The following is a 16031-nucleotide window of genomic DNA, read 5'->3' as shown; positions in this document are numbered from 1 at the left end:
ATAAGGTCTTTTTCCTTTTGCTATCATTCTGAAGTAGAGACCAGTCATTTAACGTCAAACCCTGATTAATTTATCTATAAATGAGGATAACTATATATCATAGACAAAGTGAACAAGCATTGGCAAATGAAGGATATAGTTATACGGGATACTCTAATGCACCAAATGTTCATTCCTCTCTCCCTTTCCTCGTGGGCATCAGTCAAGTCTCAGCTGTGTCCACTTACACCGCATAATGACGAGGCATCGGACTCTCAATGAAGGCCTTTAGAGTTTTAAAGGTTTTAGTGTATAAAATACGTATATTTAACCGAGCCTTCGCAATGTAGATATAAAGAGGGAAAATCAGACTACGGGGGTCCCCGTATGCAAATACACAAATCTCAAGCGAACTCAGGTCCTGATCGCTTCCGCACTTCCTCTCTAGGGCGCACCGGGACGCCCGCGCTTCGACGCGCGCCGGCGCGGGGGCGGAGATTTGCATGTGCGAAATCGGGAAGAGGGGGAACCACCTATCGAAAACCCGGGCGGCCGCCCTCTCGACGTCACCGCACCCGCCCACCGACTCCTGAACTTTAAGTCACACTCCGCAGAACAACCGGAGGAGGGGGATTTCTCAGGAGTCCGCGCGCGGCCTTCTCACTCGCAGCGTCACCTCGCGGCTGCCCCCTCTTCCGCAGCTCCCGCAGCTCCCGCAGCTCGACCCCCTCTCACCTCGTCCTTTCTGCGCGGCAGCTCCAAGACGTACGCGCGGGGAGGGGGACAGAGGCGAGAGCACGGGGGCGGGAAAGGGGCGGGGCTAGGGCCTCCCATTGCGGCTTCCGCCGAACGCCCCGCCTCCCGCCCCCGGGCAAAGGCGGTGGAGAGGAGCCTACGTCAGCCGCGGGAAATCCCCCTCCCGCTTGCTGCCAACCTCTCCGCCGGGCGGGCGCTGGGCTCTCGCTCCGCCCTGTCCCTGCAGCTGGCTCCTGCAACCTGGAGGGGTGATACTGGTGACCTGAAACGCAAGAATTCAGAGGGTGGGAAGGTGCGAGCTGCAAAGCCAGAGAAGGGCAAGAGGAGGAGGAGGAGGAGGTTCCGGGGGTGATCAGGGGGACAGGGGTTCCTGCCCGCAGAGGTCCCTCGGCCTCCTGACAGACGGCTGACTGACGGCGGCCTCGCGCCCGACGCTGGGAGCTGCGGGCTGGGCGGCGCGAAGAGCAGCCATGGCCTCGGGTGAGTGTCCCGCGGGCGCCGGGCGCGGGCCGGGCGGACCGGGGAGGGGGCTGATGTGCTCTGAGTTTCGGTGTTCACTTCGGGATGCGGCGCATTCTGGCTTTAAAATCACCTCATTGGCAAATCGTCGGCCTTTTGAAAAGTTACCTGCGTCAGGATTTGCGTGCGAAATCAAAGCCGCGCTCTGTAATCCGATTCCATTATAAGAGCTGAACTGTAGAAATTCCCAGCAACTTGCTTTTTAGTATTAGTGGAGTAATGATCTAAATAAAGGAGAACGAAGAGTTCTCGTACTTACAGACTGAGTTGTATAGGATCGGTGGTTTTATATTTTAGGACAAGAATTAGGAACCTCCCGGCCTGGGACTTACTCTGTCCTTTTAAAACTTTTAATTTCATCCAGGGCCTGTAGGTGATCGCTTTTGTGCTGACAGTTGTACAAAATATGACTCAACTGTAGAAGACCTCGGTGGTATTTTAACAGGTGTTAAGTGGATAATTTTTAATGTAAACTAAAGCGCGTGCTTTTCTAGTTTACCGAAGACGTCGAATTTTCTTGTTAGCAACAAGGGGGAAAGAAGATTTTTAGACCATCTGTGTTTTAAAATAATGAGTAGGAATGAAAACAACTTTATCACTTAGCGCAGATACTTATTTTCTGTTGCTAAATACTTGATCTCTTGGTTTGCGGAGAAACAGGTTTACAGAGCAAGAGAGGAGTCTCTTGTAGACCGCCTGGCGAGGGCTGCCCGTAACCTATGGCGGGCGAATCAAACTGACTGGCAAGGTGGTTGGGGAGCGTTTTCCAGACTGAGGGAGCAGCTTGAACGAAGGAAGGGAGGTCTAAGTATACATTATGCTTGTACTAAGAGGCTGAAGAGGGGGCTTGTTTATGCTTGACCCACAGCCTCCCGACTGCCTCCACAGTGCCCATCAGTAGTAGGTTGATGTTTAATAGAGAAGAGGAAGCAGAAGGCATAGAAAAAACCCTCTTTAAAGAGTTGAGCAGAACAATGCCGTAGGTACCGATGTAGGCTGAAAAGGAAATTGGGGTGTTTCTCATGACATTTGATTTCAGTTTGTCTGTGGTTTTCATGTGAAAAAGCAAATGTAGTTTAAAATATTTTAACTTTCCCTTTACCCATCTACATGACCCCCGACTTTCACATAGTCTTGTAAATTCATAAATTCAGCGCACGTTTAGGTTAAAAGTATGAAGGTTACTTATTTGGTTATTGTTTATTAGAAATATTTTGTATGAAAGTAGTGAAGAATGGAGAACGTTATAAGTAAAACAAGCTCTGCCCTTGGATGTTTAGTCGTTATTAATAAGTGTAATTACATGAATGTAATACTTAAAATTTTTTCAAGAGAAAAAATTATTTCTAGAGTACTGTAAAGACCTACATGATTAAAAATGTAATACAATCTAAACTTGTTTAGTGACATTGTGTTTTGTGCTGTTAAGAGTACTGATTCCCCGCCGCCTGCCTCCCAAGTGCAAGGACCAGAGTTCGATCCCCGGTACCAAAAAAAAAGAGTACTGATTCCCCTAAATGAAGGGGAAAAATAAACGGAAAGTTTTTAAAGGTCTGGAAGTTGCAGGGCGATTATTATTTTTTTCTCATGTTACATTAAATGGGGTTATTTAAAATATAGCATGTTATTTAAATTGTAATTTAGTTATTTAAAACCGGTAGGCCCCCCAAAAAGTGAATCTAAGTATAATCAGTTATAAAGATCTTATACTAGAGAGAGAGATTCACTGATGAAATTGTAAATTCCCACCCTGTTTTGAAACATTAACTGACAAAAAAAATTGCTTAGTTTATCATTTTTTAGTTTATATTGTTTGTAGCAAGGTAGTATTAAAACTTCAAAAACTTTTTATTGATTACTAAGCATTTAAGACTTTCATTTTTCACCGGATGTCATATGTAAATAGGTATGTGTAGCTGAATAAGTAATGCCTATAAGGTAAAAGGAACACAAATCATCATCTCATAAGCAAAATTATATTAGCGCCATGGGAATAGGGACTTCGTATAGTGATTCTAGATTTTGTTCAGGTAAATTAGCAGATTATGTAGGATTTTCACAGCTCAGCTATTAAAGTTTTTCATTGCCTTTAAAGAAAATGCTACATCTTGATTCTAGATAGGCATAATGATGAAAATATTCCCAAGCCTCTTGAAGTTATGCATAGTTAGATAGTTGTTACTTTTGTATAATTTATGGTTCTATCCTATTTAACATTAAGGTGTTTTATGTCTGAACTTAAAATTTCTCATTTAGTAAAAAGAACAAAATGTCCTTATATGGCACATAGCTGTGGTTATTAATAGTAGTCTTAGATGAAATGTGTTTTAAAATTTATTTTTCGATCCCCGGTACTAAAAAATTTTTTAAATTTATTTTTATTCACTTTTTAAAGTATTATTTTGCTGTGTCACTTAATGGAAAGTACATGAAGAAATTGTTTTATAAATCACACTGCTTACCAGCTCTTTGTTGTGTGAATTTAAAGAGAATCAATTTTTTTCTCTTAAGAAAGGGGAAAGAAAAAAAAAGAAAGGGGGAAAATGGATATAAGTATAGATGTCTAATAATAGAGCTGGAAGTTAAGAATGGATAACCAAAGAGATAACTTCTTTTTTTTAGTATAAGACTCAACACATACACAAATGTAATTTCAGAAATGTCAGACATGAAAAAGTTAACAGTGGTGTGAAAAATTAAAATGATACATAATAGACTGAGTGGATGAAATGACTAGAGGAGAGTCAGATAATAAATCATAAATTAGAACGTTTGCAGCATATTTAGTATTTTTCTCAAATATGGGACTTAGAAATTTCTTTTGTTCCACCTTTCTCTCATCTGTCTTCTTTGCACATGATTGCATTTGTAGGCACGTGACCCAGATAGTCATAGGCTATCTTGCACTTAAAAAGAAAAAGTTTATTTGAAATTCATATTTAACTGGGCCTCCTGTAATTTTATTTCTAAGTCTGGTAATCGTAAAGGATATTTGACCCTGACATGTATTTTTTATTTGACTGCCTATATAATCTAGGACAGATTTTAAATATTTCTCTCCTTTTTCATCCTAGCCCATGAAAAGTTTTTAAGACTTGATTTTCTCCCACCCCCATGGCAGTGGAATCTGTTTCCAAAATACTTTACATTTTTTATTTACTTTGTGCTACATTTATCAGTTGAATATTCATCTGAAAATTCCATTACTTGGATTCTTAATGCCCGCCCAGTTTTGGATTTGGAAAAACTACCTTGGTGGTTCTGATGTATATCCCCTTTGTCTAAGGATTTCACTGGATCTAAATACTCGGTTGCCTATACCAACATGCATTATCGTTTTAAACTAGGTTGCTTTTATTTTATGTTGCAGGTTATGTGTTGTATCAGCTATTATGATTTTACCCCCAGCTGCTTTTCTGCTTGTTTTTAAAATTTGACACCCTGGAATCCCAGCTGTCATAACAACTAATGTCATTCATGATTTCTTCTTTTCATAACTTCATACAATTTTGACCTATAATTTTATCATCTATAAAATGGGATGATAATTTCTTTTCTGTTTTTATGAAGAGTAAAGTTAAGAGGATCAAATGAGAAATAGAAGTAAGTGCTTTAAACCCATTTAATAATTACTATATGTAATTAACATTTTTTCATTATACACATAATGCTGGTTCCTAATTCTAACAATAAGATCTTAATGAATGTATCTGTTTCTATTGGTTGATGATCCATTTTTTACTTTTAAAAAAATTGATTTTATTGTTACAATTTAGATATACATAATGCTTTTTTAATCTTAAAAAATTCATTATTAGAGAAGCACAATGTTTTTAGAAGCACTCTTTTTGCCTAGGTGCAAATAATAAAACCATAAATATATCTGCAAACATTTTGGCTATATTTCAAATGTTGTTCTGGTCTGTATTAGCATTTTAAAATACTGTTCAAAATATACAGATTGTACAGTAATCAAATTGTTTAGAACCAATTTTGAAGGTATTTCAGTGCTTTTTAAAACTGTAGTGACTTTCAGTAATACTGATTGACTATCCCTTTTCCTAACAATTCCCTGATTTGTATTTTACCTTTTTTACACATAGATAACTACATTTCAGCACTTTCTGTTTTCAGGAAGAATGGAACTATAAAACATACTACAAAAGAAGGAAATAACTGGTGTATTATACTGATACATGAAATAAATGATTTATAGCTAGGAAGCTTTTATTGATAATAGATACAGGTAAAGAAATCAGAATATGAATGATTTTGAAGAAGTATGAAAATGTAATGATTCTAATACCTATAGAGCACTATTTTTTCTATCATCCTGGAATTTAATAAGGGAGATCTGATTAATCATTAATGTAGTCCTTTAATTTTTGAATAACTTACAAACAGAAGATCTTTAGATTTTTAATCATTCACCCAGTAGATAACAGTATTTATTTAATCTCTGTATTGATTGATGAATAGCATAATCTTTGTCTTCAAGTAGCTTAAAGAAATAAAGCAAGTAGCTTTATTTCAAGAATGAATATAATAACGAGTCTCTCCTAAATTAAAGTTACTTGAAATAGTTGCAGTAAATGCAAATAAATGAGAAAGGAGGTTATTTCCAGCTGGAGGAATGTATATTACTATAGTAAATTCTGTTACATGGCTGTTAGTGAGATTTTGTTTTTAATCAATTAAGAGCTTCTGCAAGAGGAAAAAGGTTTCAAGGATTTTTAAGTACGTGATATTATAACATGTACTTAAGATTAGTTGTTAATGTTATGACAACTAATATTTATCTCATTTTTACTGTTTTAAAAATCTTTTTAAAATATTTCATTTAATCTTTTTAACAACTGCTTTTCCATTCTTTTGTCCGTAGACTTACTTCATAAACACATTATCTAAAGAAGTGTCATGTAATCAGTGAAATATTTGCTCACTATGAATGCTCACAATGAGCCTAGCATTTTATTTACACTCCTCCAAAAGAGTTAACCAATTACCAATAATGAAGTCATTCTATATCAGTTTCCTACAAAGACACCTTTAAAATAAGTAGTGGACAGGGATTTATTTGATCTTTCTTTTTAACCACATAAATTAAGATGTCACTAAAAAAATACTGTTGATTTTAACAGCTGTTGAGAGAAAAATGTACATTTTCTTAAATACTCCTACATGGATATAAAAGGATGTGAAGTATTCGAAATTGAAATGTGAATTTAAAATACTGCAATATAGAAATATATGTGAATTGTGAAATACTTACCTGCCTGCCTTGTTTTACAGTAAAGTTGAAATAAGTATTATGAACTTAATGGGGTTGAAGTCAGGTTTTCCCTGGCTTTATCTACATTTCCCTAGTTGGAAATAACCTCCATAAGAACATGCTCTGAGAGTTTTCTACTTCTCATGGATGGTTGAGTGGATTTTTGTATTTTTAATGGAACCCATAATGAAACTTTCCTTCTATCCTACTGTCTGTTTCCTTATTATTTCTTCTTGCTTCACTTTTTTTTTTTTTTTGGTTTTTCTTTTTGCGACACTGGGGATCAAACTCAGGACCTTGCGCTTGCAAGGCAGGTGCGGCGCCACTGAGCTAAATCCCTGGCCCCTTGCTTCACTTTTGATAGTGTTTCGTCATTTTTCTCTATTTTGTGTATTTGATTTTTACTTTTCCATTGAAGTCCTCTACCTAGAAGTATTTTGAAGTTGCCTTTTCCTCAGCTATACCATTATTCTCCTCTCTCTGATGCTACCTCCATTGCCTCTACCTTTTTTTCCTTCAGTGCTGGGATCGAACCCAGCCTAGGCAAGTGCTATACCACTGAGCTACACCCCTAGCCCTTTTTTAGTTTGTTTTGAGACAGTGTCTTGCTAAATTGGCCATGCTGCCTTCACACTTGTAATTCTCCTGGCTCAGCCTCCCCAATAGGATTACAGGAAGGCATGTGCTACCTCACCTGGCTCCTGTTTGTCTTTTGAATAAACAAATAAGTAGCAGATTCAAACACAAGGAGGCTGATCAAACTAAGTAAAATTAATGATAACAGTAATCATTCAGTAACCCAAAGTAGAAACCGTGTACTGTAGTCATCAGTAATTCTTTTTTAATGTTTTGTTTAGACGCCAAATACTGTCAGTTTTCATAAATAATCCTTCATTCTAATTCATTGTCTAATTATATTTCTGACATAACCTCATAATTTCCCACATGACAGTGGTCCCCACTTAGCCTTATTTCACTTTCAGCAGTTAGAGTCAACTGCAGTCCAAAAATATTAAATGGACAATTCCAGAAATAGTAACTTTAAAATAACTCTTGTAGTATTGTTATATTTGTTCTGTTTTACTGTTGTTAGTCTCTTTTTGTGCCTAATTTATAAATTAAACTTTATCATAGGTATGTATAGGCAAAAAAATCATATATATAGGGTTCAGCATTATCTGAAGTTTGATATCTACTGGGAGTCTTGGAACATTTCTTCTGTGGATAAGAGAGGACTATTTTATTATAGTAGTCTCTACACTGATTACCTTACTTTCTCTCTTCAATCTGTCTACTGCCACCAGATTTCTTTTTTTCTTTTTTCTTTTTTGAGACAAGATTTTGCTGTGGACCTAAGGCTGGCCTTGAACTCACTATGTAGTCCAGGCTGGCCTGGAACTCATAGCAATTCTGCTTCAGCCTCCCAAGTGCTGGGATTATAGGCATGTACCATTACTCCTGGTTTGCCACCATAATTCTTAATCTAGAATGCCAATCTGATTATCTGATTTCCCTGCTTTAAAATATTGACTCTTTGTCACACATGCAGTGAAATCCTTATCACTACATATACCCTGATTTTTGGTTCTCCAAGAGTGGAAATGTACTCCACTTCCATTGGTAATTAAGTACAACCTTCATGGACACACTCCTCCCTTTCCCCAGAATGCCTTTTTTTCATTCCTTTTTTTCCTCATGGTTTTCTTTACCTCTTTTTCCCCCTCTGACATAGTTAAGCATTCCTGACTCTAGCTCTCATCATTTTCTGCAGTTTTGTTAGTGCTTTCCTCCCATTTGCAATCTAGTAATTTGTGGTGTTTGTCTCATTATTCTATAAAGTCATTTAGAGTAGCAGTGGTGATAGTGATGCTGTTGATACATTGTTTTCAAGAAAATACTCAAAATAATAATAGATACTGTTTATTGATTACCTGTTCTATGCATAACACTTGGTAAGAATTTAACCCATATAATGCTGTATCTAATCCTCACAATGCTGTGAGTTAGTGCTATTGCTATCATCATCATCACCCCCATTTTACAGACAAGACTAAGATTTTAATAACATTTCCAGGGTCTTACTGTTAAGTGGTTGAGTGGGATCCAAAAGGCCTACTCTCATATTGCACTACTAAAGCCCACTGTGTTATCTTAGAGATTGCTTGCATTCTAACAGGACAAGCCTTAGTCAGTGAAATGAATTTGTAATTTTGGATATTAAGAAATCACTAAATGGACTGACAGAGCCTGTTTTCTTTTTTAAATGAAAGACATCTTCACACTCCTGAAATAAAAACCCCATTTCACAATTGAGTGTCTTTACTGAACTTTCGTTTCCATAATTTGGATAAGAATGGATAAAGATGCATAATTTTTAAACAACTTTATTGATGTATAATTTACAACAAATTATACACATATAAAATACCAATTTGGTAAGTTTTAACCTGTGTAGATAACCTAAATCATCACCACAATCAAAATAATGAAAGTTTATCCATCATTCCCCAAACTTCCCTATCCACCCCATGCCTCTGTTTTAGGCAGCTGGTGATCTACTTTCTTTCATTATGGTTTGGTTTATGTATTATAGAGTTTCATATAAATGGAATTACATAATGCTTGCTCTTTTGGTCCTACTTCTTACATTCAGCCTGATTATTTTGAAAGTCATTTATGTAATTATATGTATTAGGTATTCAACCTGAAGGTACATGTTGTAAATTATATTTGTTACAGAAAGTAAATAAAGGGCCAGGAGTGTAGCTCAGCAGTGATGTGCCTGCCTGGAAAGTGGTCCTGAGTTTGATTCCCAGTACCAGAAAAAAAAAAACTAAAAAGAAAGTAAATAATTATTTATTTCCTCTATTGTATGTTATATTTTAGAAAAGGTTTAGATGAGACTGATTAAAAAATCTGTTGAGCCTATTTTCAAGTCCTTTAATTTCCAAACTTATGTATGCTTCTGGAAGGATTTAAATGCATTTTCATTTTTATTGAGTGGTCTTTTCATCCACTAAGAGTCTCTTATAAAATCAAGCAGTTAAGTACATTTTACTCACTTTTGGAATACATTATATTTCTGAATATTACCTTATTCACCCTTCTGGGGAATCTTGGGGAAAATCCTTCTGCTTGGTCTCATGTGTAAAGTATATATCTCTGAAGTAGTTACCTCAGAACTTCATACAGACATTAGCTGTAGATACTAAGCCATAAAGCACTGATAAATCATTGTGATTTGAATGACTTGTGTTAACACTCCATAAAAGCTTAATTTGAATGAGGAAAAAGATCTCTCCCATCCAATCTTGAATAATTATATTTAAATCTTGTTATTTAATGTTGGGAAAGAAAATCTTGATTTTAGTCCGCTGTTTTTAAAAAACTCAAAATTCCTTGGGCTGGGGATTTAGCTCATGGTTCCGCCACCTGCCTCACAAGCACAAGGTCCTGAGTTCAGTTCCCAGTACCAAAAAAAAAACAAAACAACAACAACAAAAACCCCCAAAACTCAAAATTCCTAGTGAACCCCAATATTCTGTAAAAGTGATACGTGCTAATAAAATATATAATGAGAAAAAACAAAACAACAAAGCTTTATAACTTTGAAAAAATAATGGAGAGAATATGAACATGTACTAGCTGGTGAATGATGGAGACTTTCTAATACCTTAGGTGTGATAAATCATTGTGTGTGAGGGTAATTGTTTTTGTTTTTGTCATGTAGATGGATGTCCTTTTGTGAGGATATTGTGCTGCAGCAACTAGGGATATGAGATCTTATAACTTACATTTAACTGTTTCAGGAAAAAGATACATATATATAAATACATACATGGCTAAAGTAAAATTTGGCAAAATTATTAAGACTAGGTAATGATTTAAAAAAAAATAAATAAAGACTAGGTAATGATTACATAGGTTATCACCGATCTATTCTTTTAAAAAGTTTGAACATTTTTGTAAAATGTTGGAAAAAGAGGGCACCAAAAAATATTGATTTGCTGATCATAGCAAATGTTCTATACTTATATAAAATGAAACGGTAGGAAGAATATATAGGAACTCTCTGTGCTACCTTCACAATTTTTCTGTAAGTCTAAAACCATTCCAAACTTAAAATTTTTTTTAAAAAAATTAAAAGCATTAAAATCAATTACATTGGTATTCTAGTCTCACTGCCCCCTTCCCTTTTTAAACTTTCAGGTGGGTATAACCCATATATAGAAATAATTGAACAACCCAGGCAGAGGGGAATGCGTTTTAGATACAAATGTGAAGGGCGATCCGCAGGCAGCATTCCAGGGGAGCACAGCACAGAGGACAACCGAACATACCCGTCTATCCAGGTAACAGACCCTTCTCCTGTGCCTGTCTCACCTCCAGTTGCTTCATATTGTAGCTACAGCAGTTACATTAAGCCTTAGTTTCTTCACAGTCACCTCTACAGTCTTTTCCTTTTATTCTCTTTTTTCTTTTTAATATATCTGGGTAGATGTGCAGAATCATTTCTTAAATACAATACGAGTCTTCCTTGGTGTAGTTATCTGTTTGTGTATTAATATAAGCACAGTGATTTGCAGTACTTAGTACACATTGGCAGCTTTGAGAGCATTATTCCTTCCATAGAACGCAAAACATTTAATGAGGAAAAGACATTCTTACATACAAAGGTAAGGGAAATTATTGCCTAGATTATCTAAAAACATGGATTTGAGAACTTAATCAGAATTATTCTTTCTACAATCTGATAGTCTAGGCCCTGTGGAAAAGATTTTTTTTCTCCTTTTTTCGTACCTTTCCTTACCTGTATCAGATCCTCTGAGTCATTGACATCATTTAAGATATCATAACTTTTTAAATGTAACTTTTTCATGTTAACACATTTTGAAAGAAGTTTTTCTTTAAAAGTGATTCTGGTAAATATAAGGTACACTATATCTGTATTTATTAGCTGTGTTTTACTTGTCTTTTTTTTTAATCCTTCAAATGCCAGTTAATACTAAGTTGGGTGCAGTGGTGTGTGCCTGCTGCAGTCCCTAGCTACTCGGCAGACTGAGGCACATGGACCACTTGAGTCCAGAAGTTTGAGACCAGCCTGGGCGAAATAGTGAGATGCTGCCTCAAAAGACCAAAACAAAAAAAAAAGCCCAATAGCAAAGTGAATTTTGAAAATGGTGCATATCATCTTTCATCAATAAATCTTAATTCACTGTTTTATAGCTAGATTATTCACAAAGTTATGCTATTGAACTTAGATACTTGCTAAAATATAGTTTAACACAGAATTGTGTAATACAAAATTCCTATTTTTATTTTAACTGATACATAAAAATTATACATAATTGAATACAGTAATGTTTAACACATGTATATGTTCCATGGTAATTAAATTAGCATACTTATCTCCACAAACATTTATAATTTCTTTTATAGTGAAAGCATTCAAAGTCCTTTCTTCTAGCTTTTTGAAATTTATAGTACATTATTGTTATCAATGATCATAATACTGTGCAGTAGTACATCGGAGTTTTTTTGCTCTCATCTAACTCCAAATATATAGTGTTGTTTTGTTTTTGAGACAGGATCTCACTGTGCAGTTCAGGCTGGCCTTGAACTCACTATGTAGCCCAGGCTGGCCTCAAACTCAGTGTTCCTCCTGCCTCAGCCTCCCAAATGCTGGGATAACAGGCATGCATCACCCACCACACCTGGCCTAAATTTCTATTTTTAAGTAACATTTTTGGCAGTAGTATGTACTTGATTTATCTAAGTCCTTTTATTTAAGTGTTAAAATGGATGAGATATAATAAGTAAATTTTAAATTTTTGTTCTTCTAATCTTTTGAGTCTTTTTTTTTTTTTTTGGTACCAGGGATCGAACTTGGGTCCTTCTGCTTGTGAGGCAGGCAGCGGAACCACTGAGCTAAATCCCCGGCCCTTGAGTCATTTTTAACTCTACTACATAACTTATTCTATATGTCTTTAAGGTATTTCTAAAATCTGTGTCCTTAGCATACCAATAGGTTCTGTATATACTTTATGGCTTCAATTATTTCTAAATCATCCTTTATTACAGTGTTGAATGGTTACCTTCTCTTTCATTCAGAAAGACAATAAATACTTCCAGGTTACTGTGCACATTATGTCTAAATTTAGAATTATGAACTTTAGTGCCCTCTACCTAGTAAGCTACCCATTCTTATTTAACTACCTAATAGCTTTTATTATTCTGGTTTTTATATTTCTTGCTTGTTCTGTCAAATTTGCTAGCTTCAGAAGTGAACATTAGTTCTTCCCCATCTCTAAGTGTCTCCTGCCTCTTTATGGTGAGTGTTCTAGATGTACTTTCTTTGTGAACCTTAATCTTATTAAATTTAACTTGATTTATTGCTTATTGTACAGTGAACACTTTATATGCCTACTGATTAGCACATATTTTTGTGAAATATCACATATTTAATAAAACAATCATTTATGCACTGTCATTTGCAGTATGGATTAAATAAATATATTTTCAAGGAATGTTTATGGTATGACAGTGCATCTAAGAGCAAGGAACTTAGTTATGTAACATCTGATATTTCCTTATGTTCTGCAATAAAATTGTGGTATAGTTTTACATGTTTTAAGGAAAATAAGCAGAGTCCGATGATATAAGCAGTTGAAACAACAGTAGAAAATGGTATGTCTAGGTGCTGACAAGTTTTTCCCTACTGATGTTCTCTGGAAAGCTTCAGCTCAAATGCAGTTGCTGGTCACTTGAGCTGTTTTTTAATCCAGTGCTAACCACATTATATAAATTGAACCCTAATTTAGTAGATTGGTTGTGAATGGGTATATCTATGGATCATGTATTTAACTACTCCCTTTTTCAGATTATGAACTATTATGGAAAAGGAAAAGTGAGAATTACATTAGTAACAAAGAATGACCCATATAAACCTCACCCTCATGACTTAGTTGGAAAAGACTGCAGGGATGGCTACTATGAAGCAGAATTTGGACAAGAACGCAGACCTCTGTTGTAAGTACACAGTCACACACATCTGTGGGAACAGGGTAAGCATAGCATGCTCTGTTTCCTATCCATGGCTGTTACTTTTTAGCAAATACATTAATTTCTCATCCTATTTATTATAGTGTATATTTACGTTTTCTTACTGTTTACCTTAGAACTACCCTTTCATTCTTCATTGGTAGACACAGCGCATGATGGGTAGAAATACTTCTTTATTATTACTGAGAGTAAAAAACATTTTATATATTTTTTTTCTCAGCTCAAACAATTCACAAGAGAAAATTTTACTCTTTTGTTTAATTTACAAATTGCTAGATGTGAGAAAATCAACTAGAAAACTAGACTTTATTAAGAAAGGGGCGAGTTTTAAAATTAACATACAACAGATGTTCTGAGATTTCAAAAAAACAGCTGTGCATGGTAATGCATTCCTATAATCCCAGCTGCCTGCGAGGCTGAGGCAGGAGGATTGAAAATTTGCACCTAATCTGGACAACTAAGTGATTTTAAAAGTCCTTGTTATAAAATAAATATTTTAAAGGTGAGGGAGGGTACTGAGGATATATCTTAGTGCAAAGGTCATGGGCTCAATCCCCAGTACCACCAAAAAAAAAAAAAATTAAAAACTGTCATTTTCATGTTGATGAGGTACCAGAAATGAGCCTATTTATTATGGTATAATTTAAATTCATAAAATCTTTTTGATAGTGAATTTACATAGCAAAACCCTGAAAAATAGGAATGTGTCTTGGACCAGCAATTCCACCTTAAGTACTTTTCCTCAGAAAATAATCAAAAATGTTCAAATCTTTAACTACAGTGATATTTAGTGAGTGCATCTTTGTTTGTGATGGCAAAAAGTTAGAAGCAATCTAAGTACTAAACAAACTGGTACATCCTGTATTGTACCCCTATGTAGCTGTAAGAGCAACATTGCAAATGTCTGTTGGTATGTGTCAGATAAATATAATAGGTTTTAAAACAAGATTAAAAGAGTAATCTTATTTTTGTTAAAAATTAATTCATACATACATATAGTAGTGTATATATATATGGTAGTATATATATACACTGATATATATACTAATTTTATACATATACATCGAAGTATGTATACTAAGATATTAATAGTAGTTGTCTTTGAGTTGGTAAGATTGTGAGGTTTTTAATTTTTACTATTTGTTTATTTATTTATTTATTGAAGTACTTGGGATTGAACCCATAGTCTTTGCATTGAGCTACATCCCCAGCCATTTTTTACTTTTTTTTGAGACAGAGTCTTGTTTAATTGCCCAGCCTGGGTTTAAATTTGCAATGCTCCTGCCTCAGCCTCTCAAGTGCTAGAATTTTGGGTGTGTGCCCCCACACCTAGCTATTTTTTTTAACTTATATTATTTTAACTCACTTTTGTAATGAACATATTTGGTTCTTATGGGAAAATGAAATTAATTGCACCAGCAAAAAGGTTAGTAGTTTTCCTTATATGTCAGTAATAACCATTTAGAAAAAACACTTTCAAAATGTTCCTTAATAATAACACAAAATATAAAACATCTAATTATATACACAGCCAGAAATCTTTTTTGTCTCTATTAGTTGAGCTCCCAGTAACATTTTAAACTTTTAGGCATTCTTGCCGAAATATTTTTGGGAGAAAAAGAGAAGGTAGAAGAAGGGTAGATGGACATGATCAATGTATGAGATAGGCATGTATGAAAATATCACATTGGATCCCCTTAATTCATATAAGTAATATATATTAATTATAATAAAATAATTTAAAAATAAGGTATGTTAGAAATGAAATACTCTTTCTTTGATTTCTGTGAGAACAAACTTGTTTCACATCCTACTTTTCTAGCAGTTAAAGTTTTGGACTACTTCAATTATTGTCCCAAAAGTGACTTTTTTTATTTAACATGAATAATATTTTTATGTTAACATGTTTTATAAAACACCTTGAAATCTATAGAGGTGATGCTATATTGTTCTCAAAATATCCCCTAAGGAGACATGTCATAACATTTTTTTCCATTCTTAGTGTTGTTAATTGGCATTCTATTAACAAAGAACTTTCCCTTCTTTCCCTTCCCCATTTAAAAATATCATGGTCAATTTATGAATTCTTTTATCCAGTGTACTATAGCCCATTAGTGGCATTAGTTTGATTTTCAGATTGACCTAGCTTTCACAATACAAACCCCTGTCTGTCTTCTGTATCCTTTTGGTATATTCTCTTCTTTCTTCAAGCACTTCTTTACTTTTAGATGTAACGCTATTTTCAAGACTTACACTTTTCTTGCTCCAGCTATTAAGTCATCAGTTTTACACTGTTTTCAAGACTTATACTTTTCTTGCTCCAGCTATTAAGTCATCAGTTTTTTCCAAGGATCCCTTGTTCTTTTTACTGAGAATCGTATTTAGGGTTTCCCTTCAAAATTAGTCTTCTTCTAGTGTGGCTTGTCTTAATGGTTGCTTTAAA

At 35.1% G+C, this 16031-nt stretch overlaps 1 protein-coding gene and 1 long non-coding RNA gene across 7 annotated transcripts in view; one reads left to right on the top strand and one right to left on the bottom strand.

The window, feature by feature from the left end:
- LOC101700994 (uncharacterized) overlaps positions 1–791 on the bottom strand; it is a 57211-nt gene extending 56420 nt beyond the window's left edge. For both annotated transcript variants that reach the window (XR_015452978.1, XR_015452977.1), the window contains exon 1: positions 715–791. This is a non-coding gene — a long non-coding RNA (uncharacterized LOC101700994). The remainder of the gene's footprint in view (positions 1–714) is intronic.
- The window catches only part of Rel (REL proto-oncogene, NF-kB subunit), a 73660-nt gene continuing 58408 nt past the window's right edge, over positions 780–16031 (top strand). The window contains exons 1-3 of one of the 5 annotated variants that reach the window (XM_087216033.1): positions 780–1215; positions 10736–10878; positions 13407–13555. In XM_087216033.1, the coding sequence (XP_087072159.1) occupies positions 1206–1215; positions 10736–10878; positions 13407–13555 (302 nt within the window). In that variant the 5' untranslated portion in view covers positions 780–1205. Of the gene's footprint in view, positions 1216–10735; positions 10879–12801; positions 12858–13406; positions 13556–16031 lie in introns of those variants that run through there. The other 4 variants (XM_004867239.4, XM_087216034.1, XM_021246282.2 and 1 more) reach the window with 4 other exon arrangements.

The sequence above is a fragment of the Heterocephalus glaber genome, unplaced genomic scaffold, assembly GCF_053883595.1.
Source record: "Heterocephalus glaber isolate CG9 unplaced genomic scaffold, H.glaber_assembly_v1.0 deba00001457, whole genome shotgun sequence".
Taxonomy (NCBI): domain Eukaryota; kingdom Metazoa; phylum Chordata; class Mammalia; order Rodentia; family Bathyergidae; genus Heterocephalus; species Heterocephalus glaber.
The sequence above is the reverse complement of the archived record's forward strand: the minus strand, read 5'-3'. Positions and strand labels throughout refer to the sequence as shown.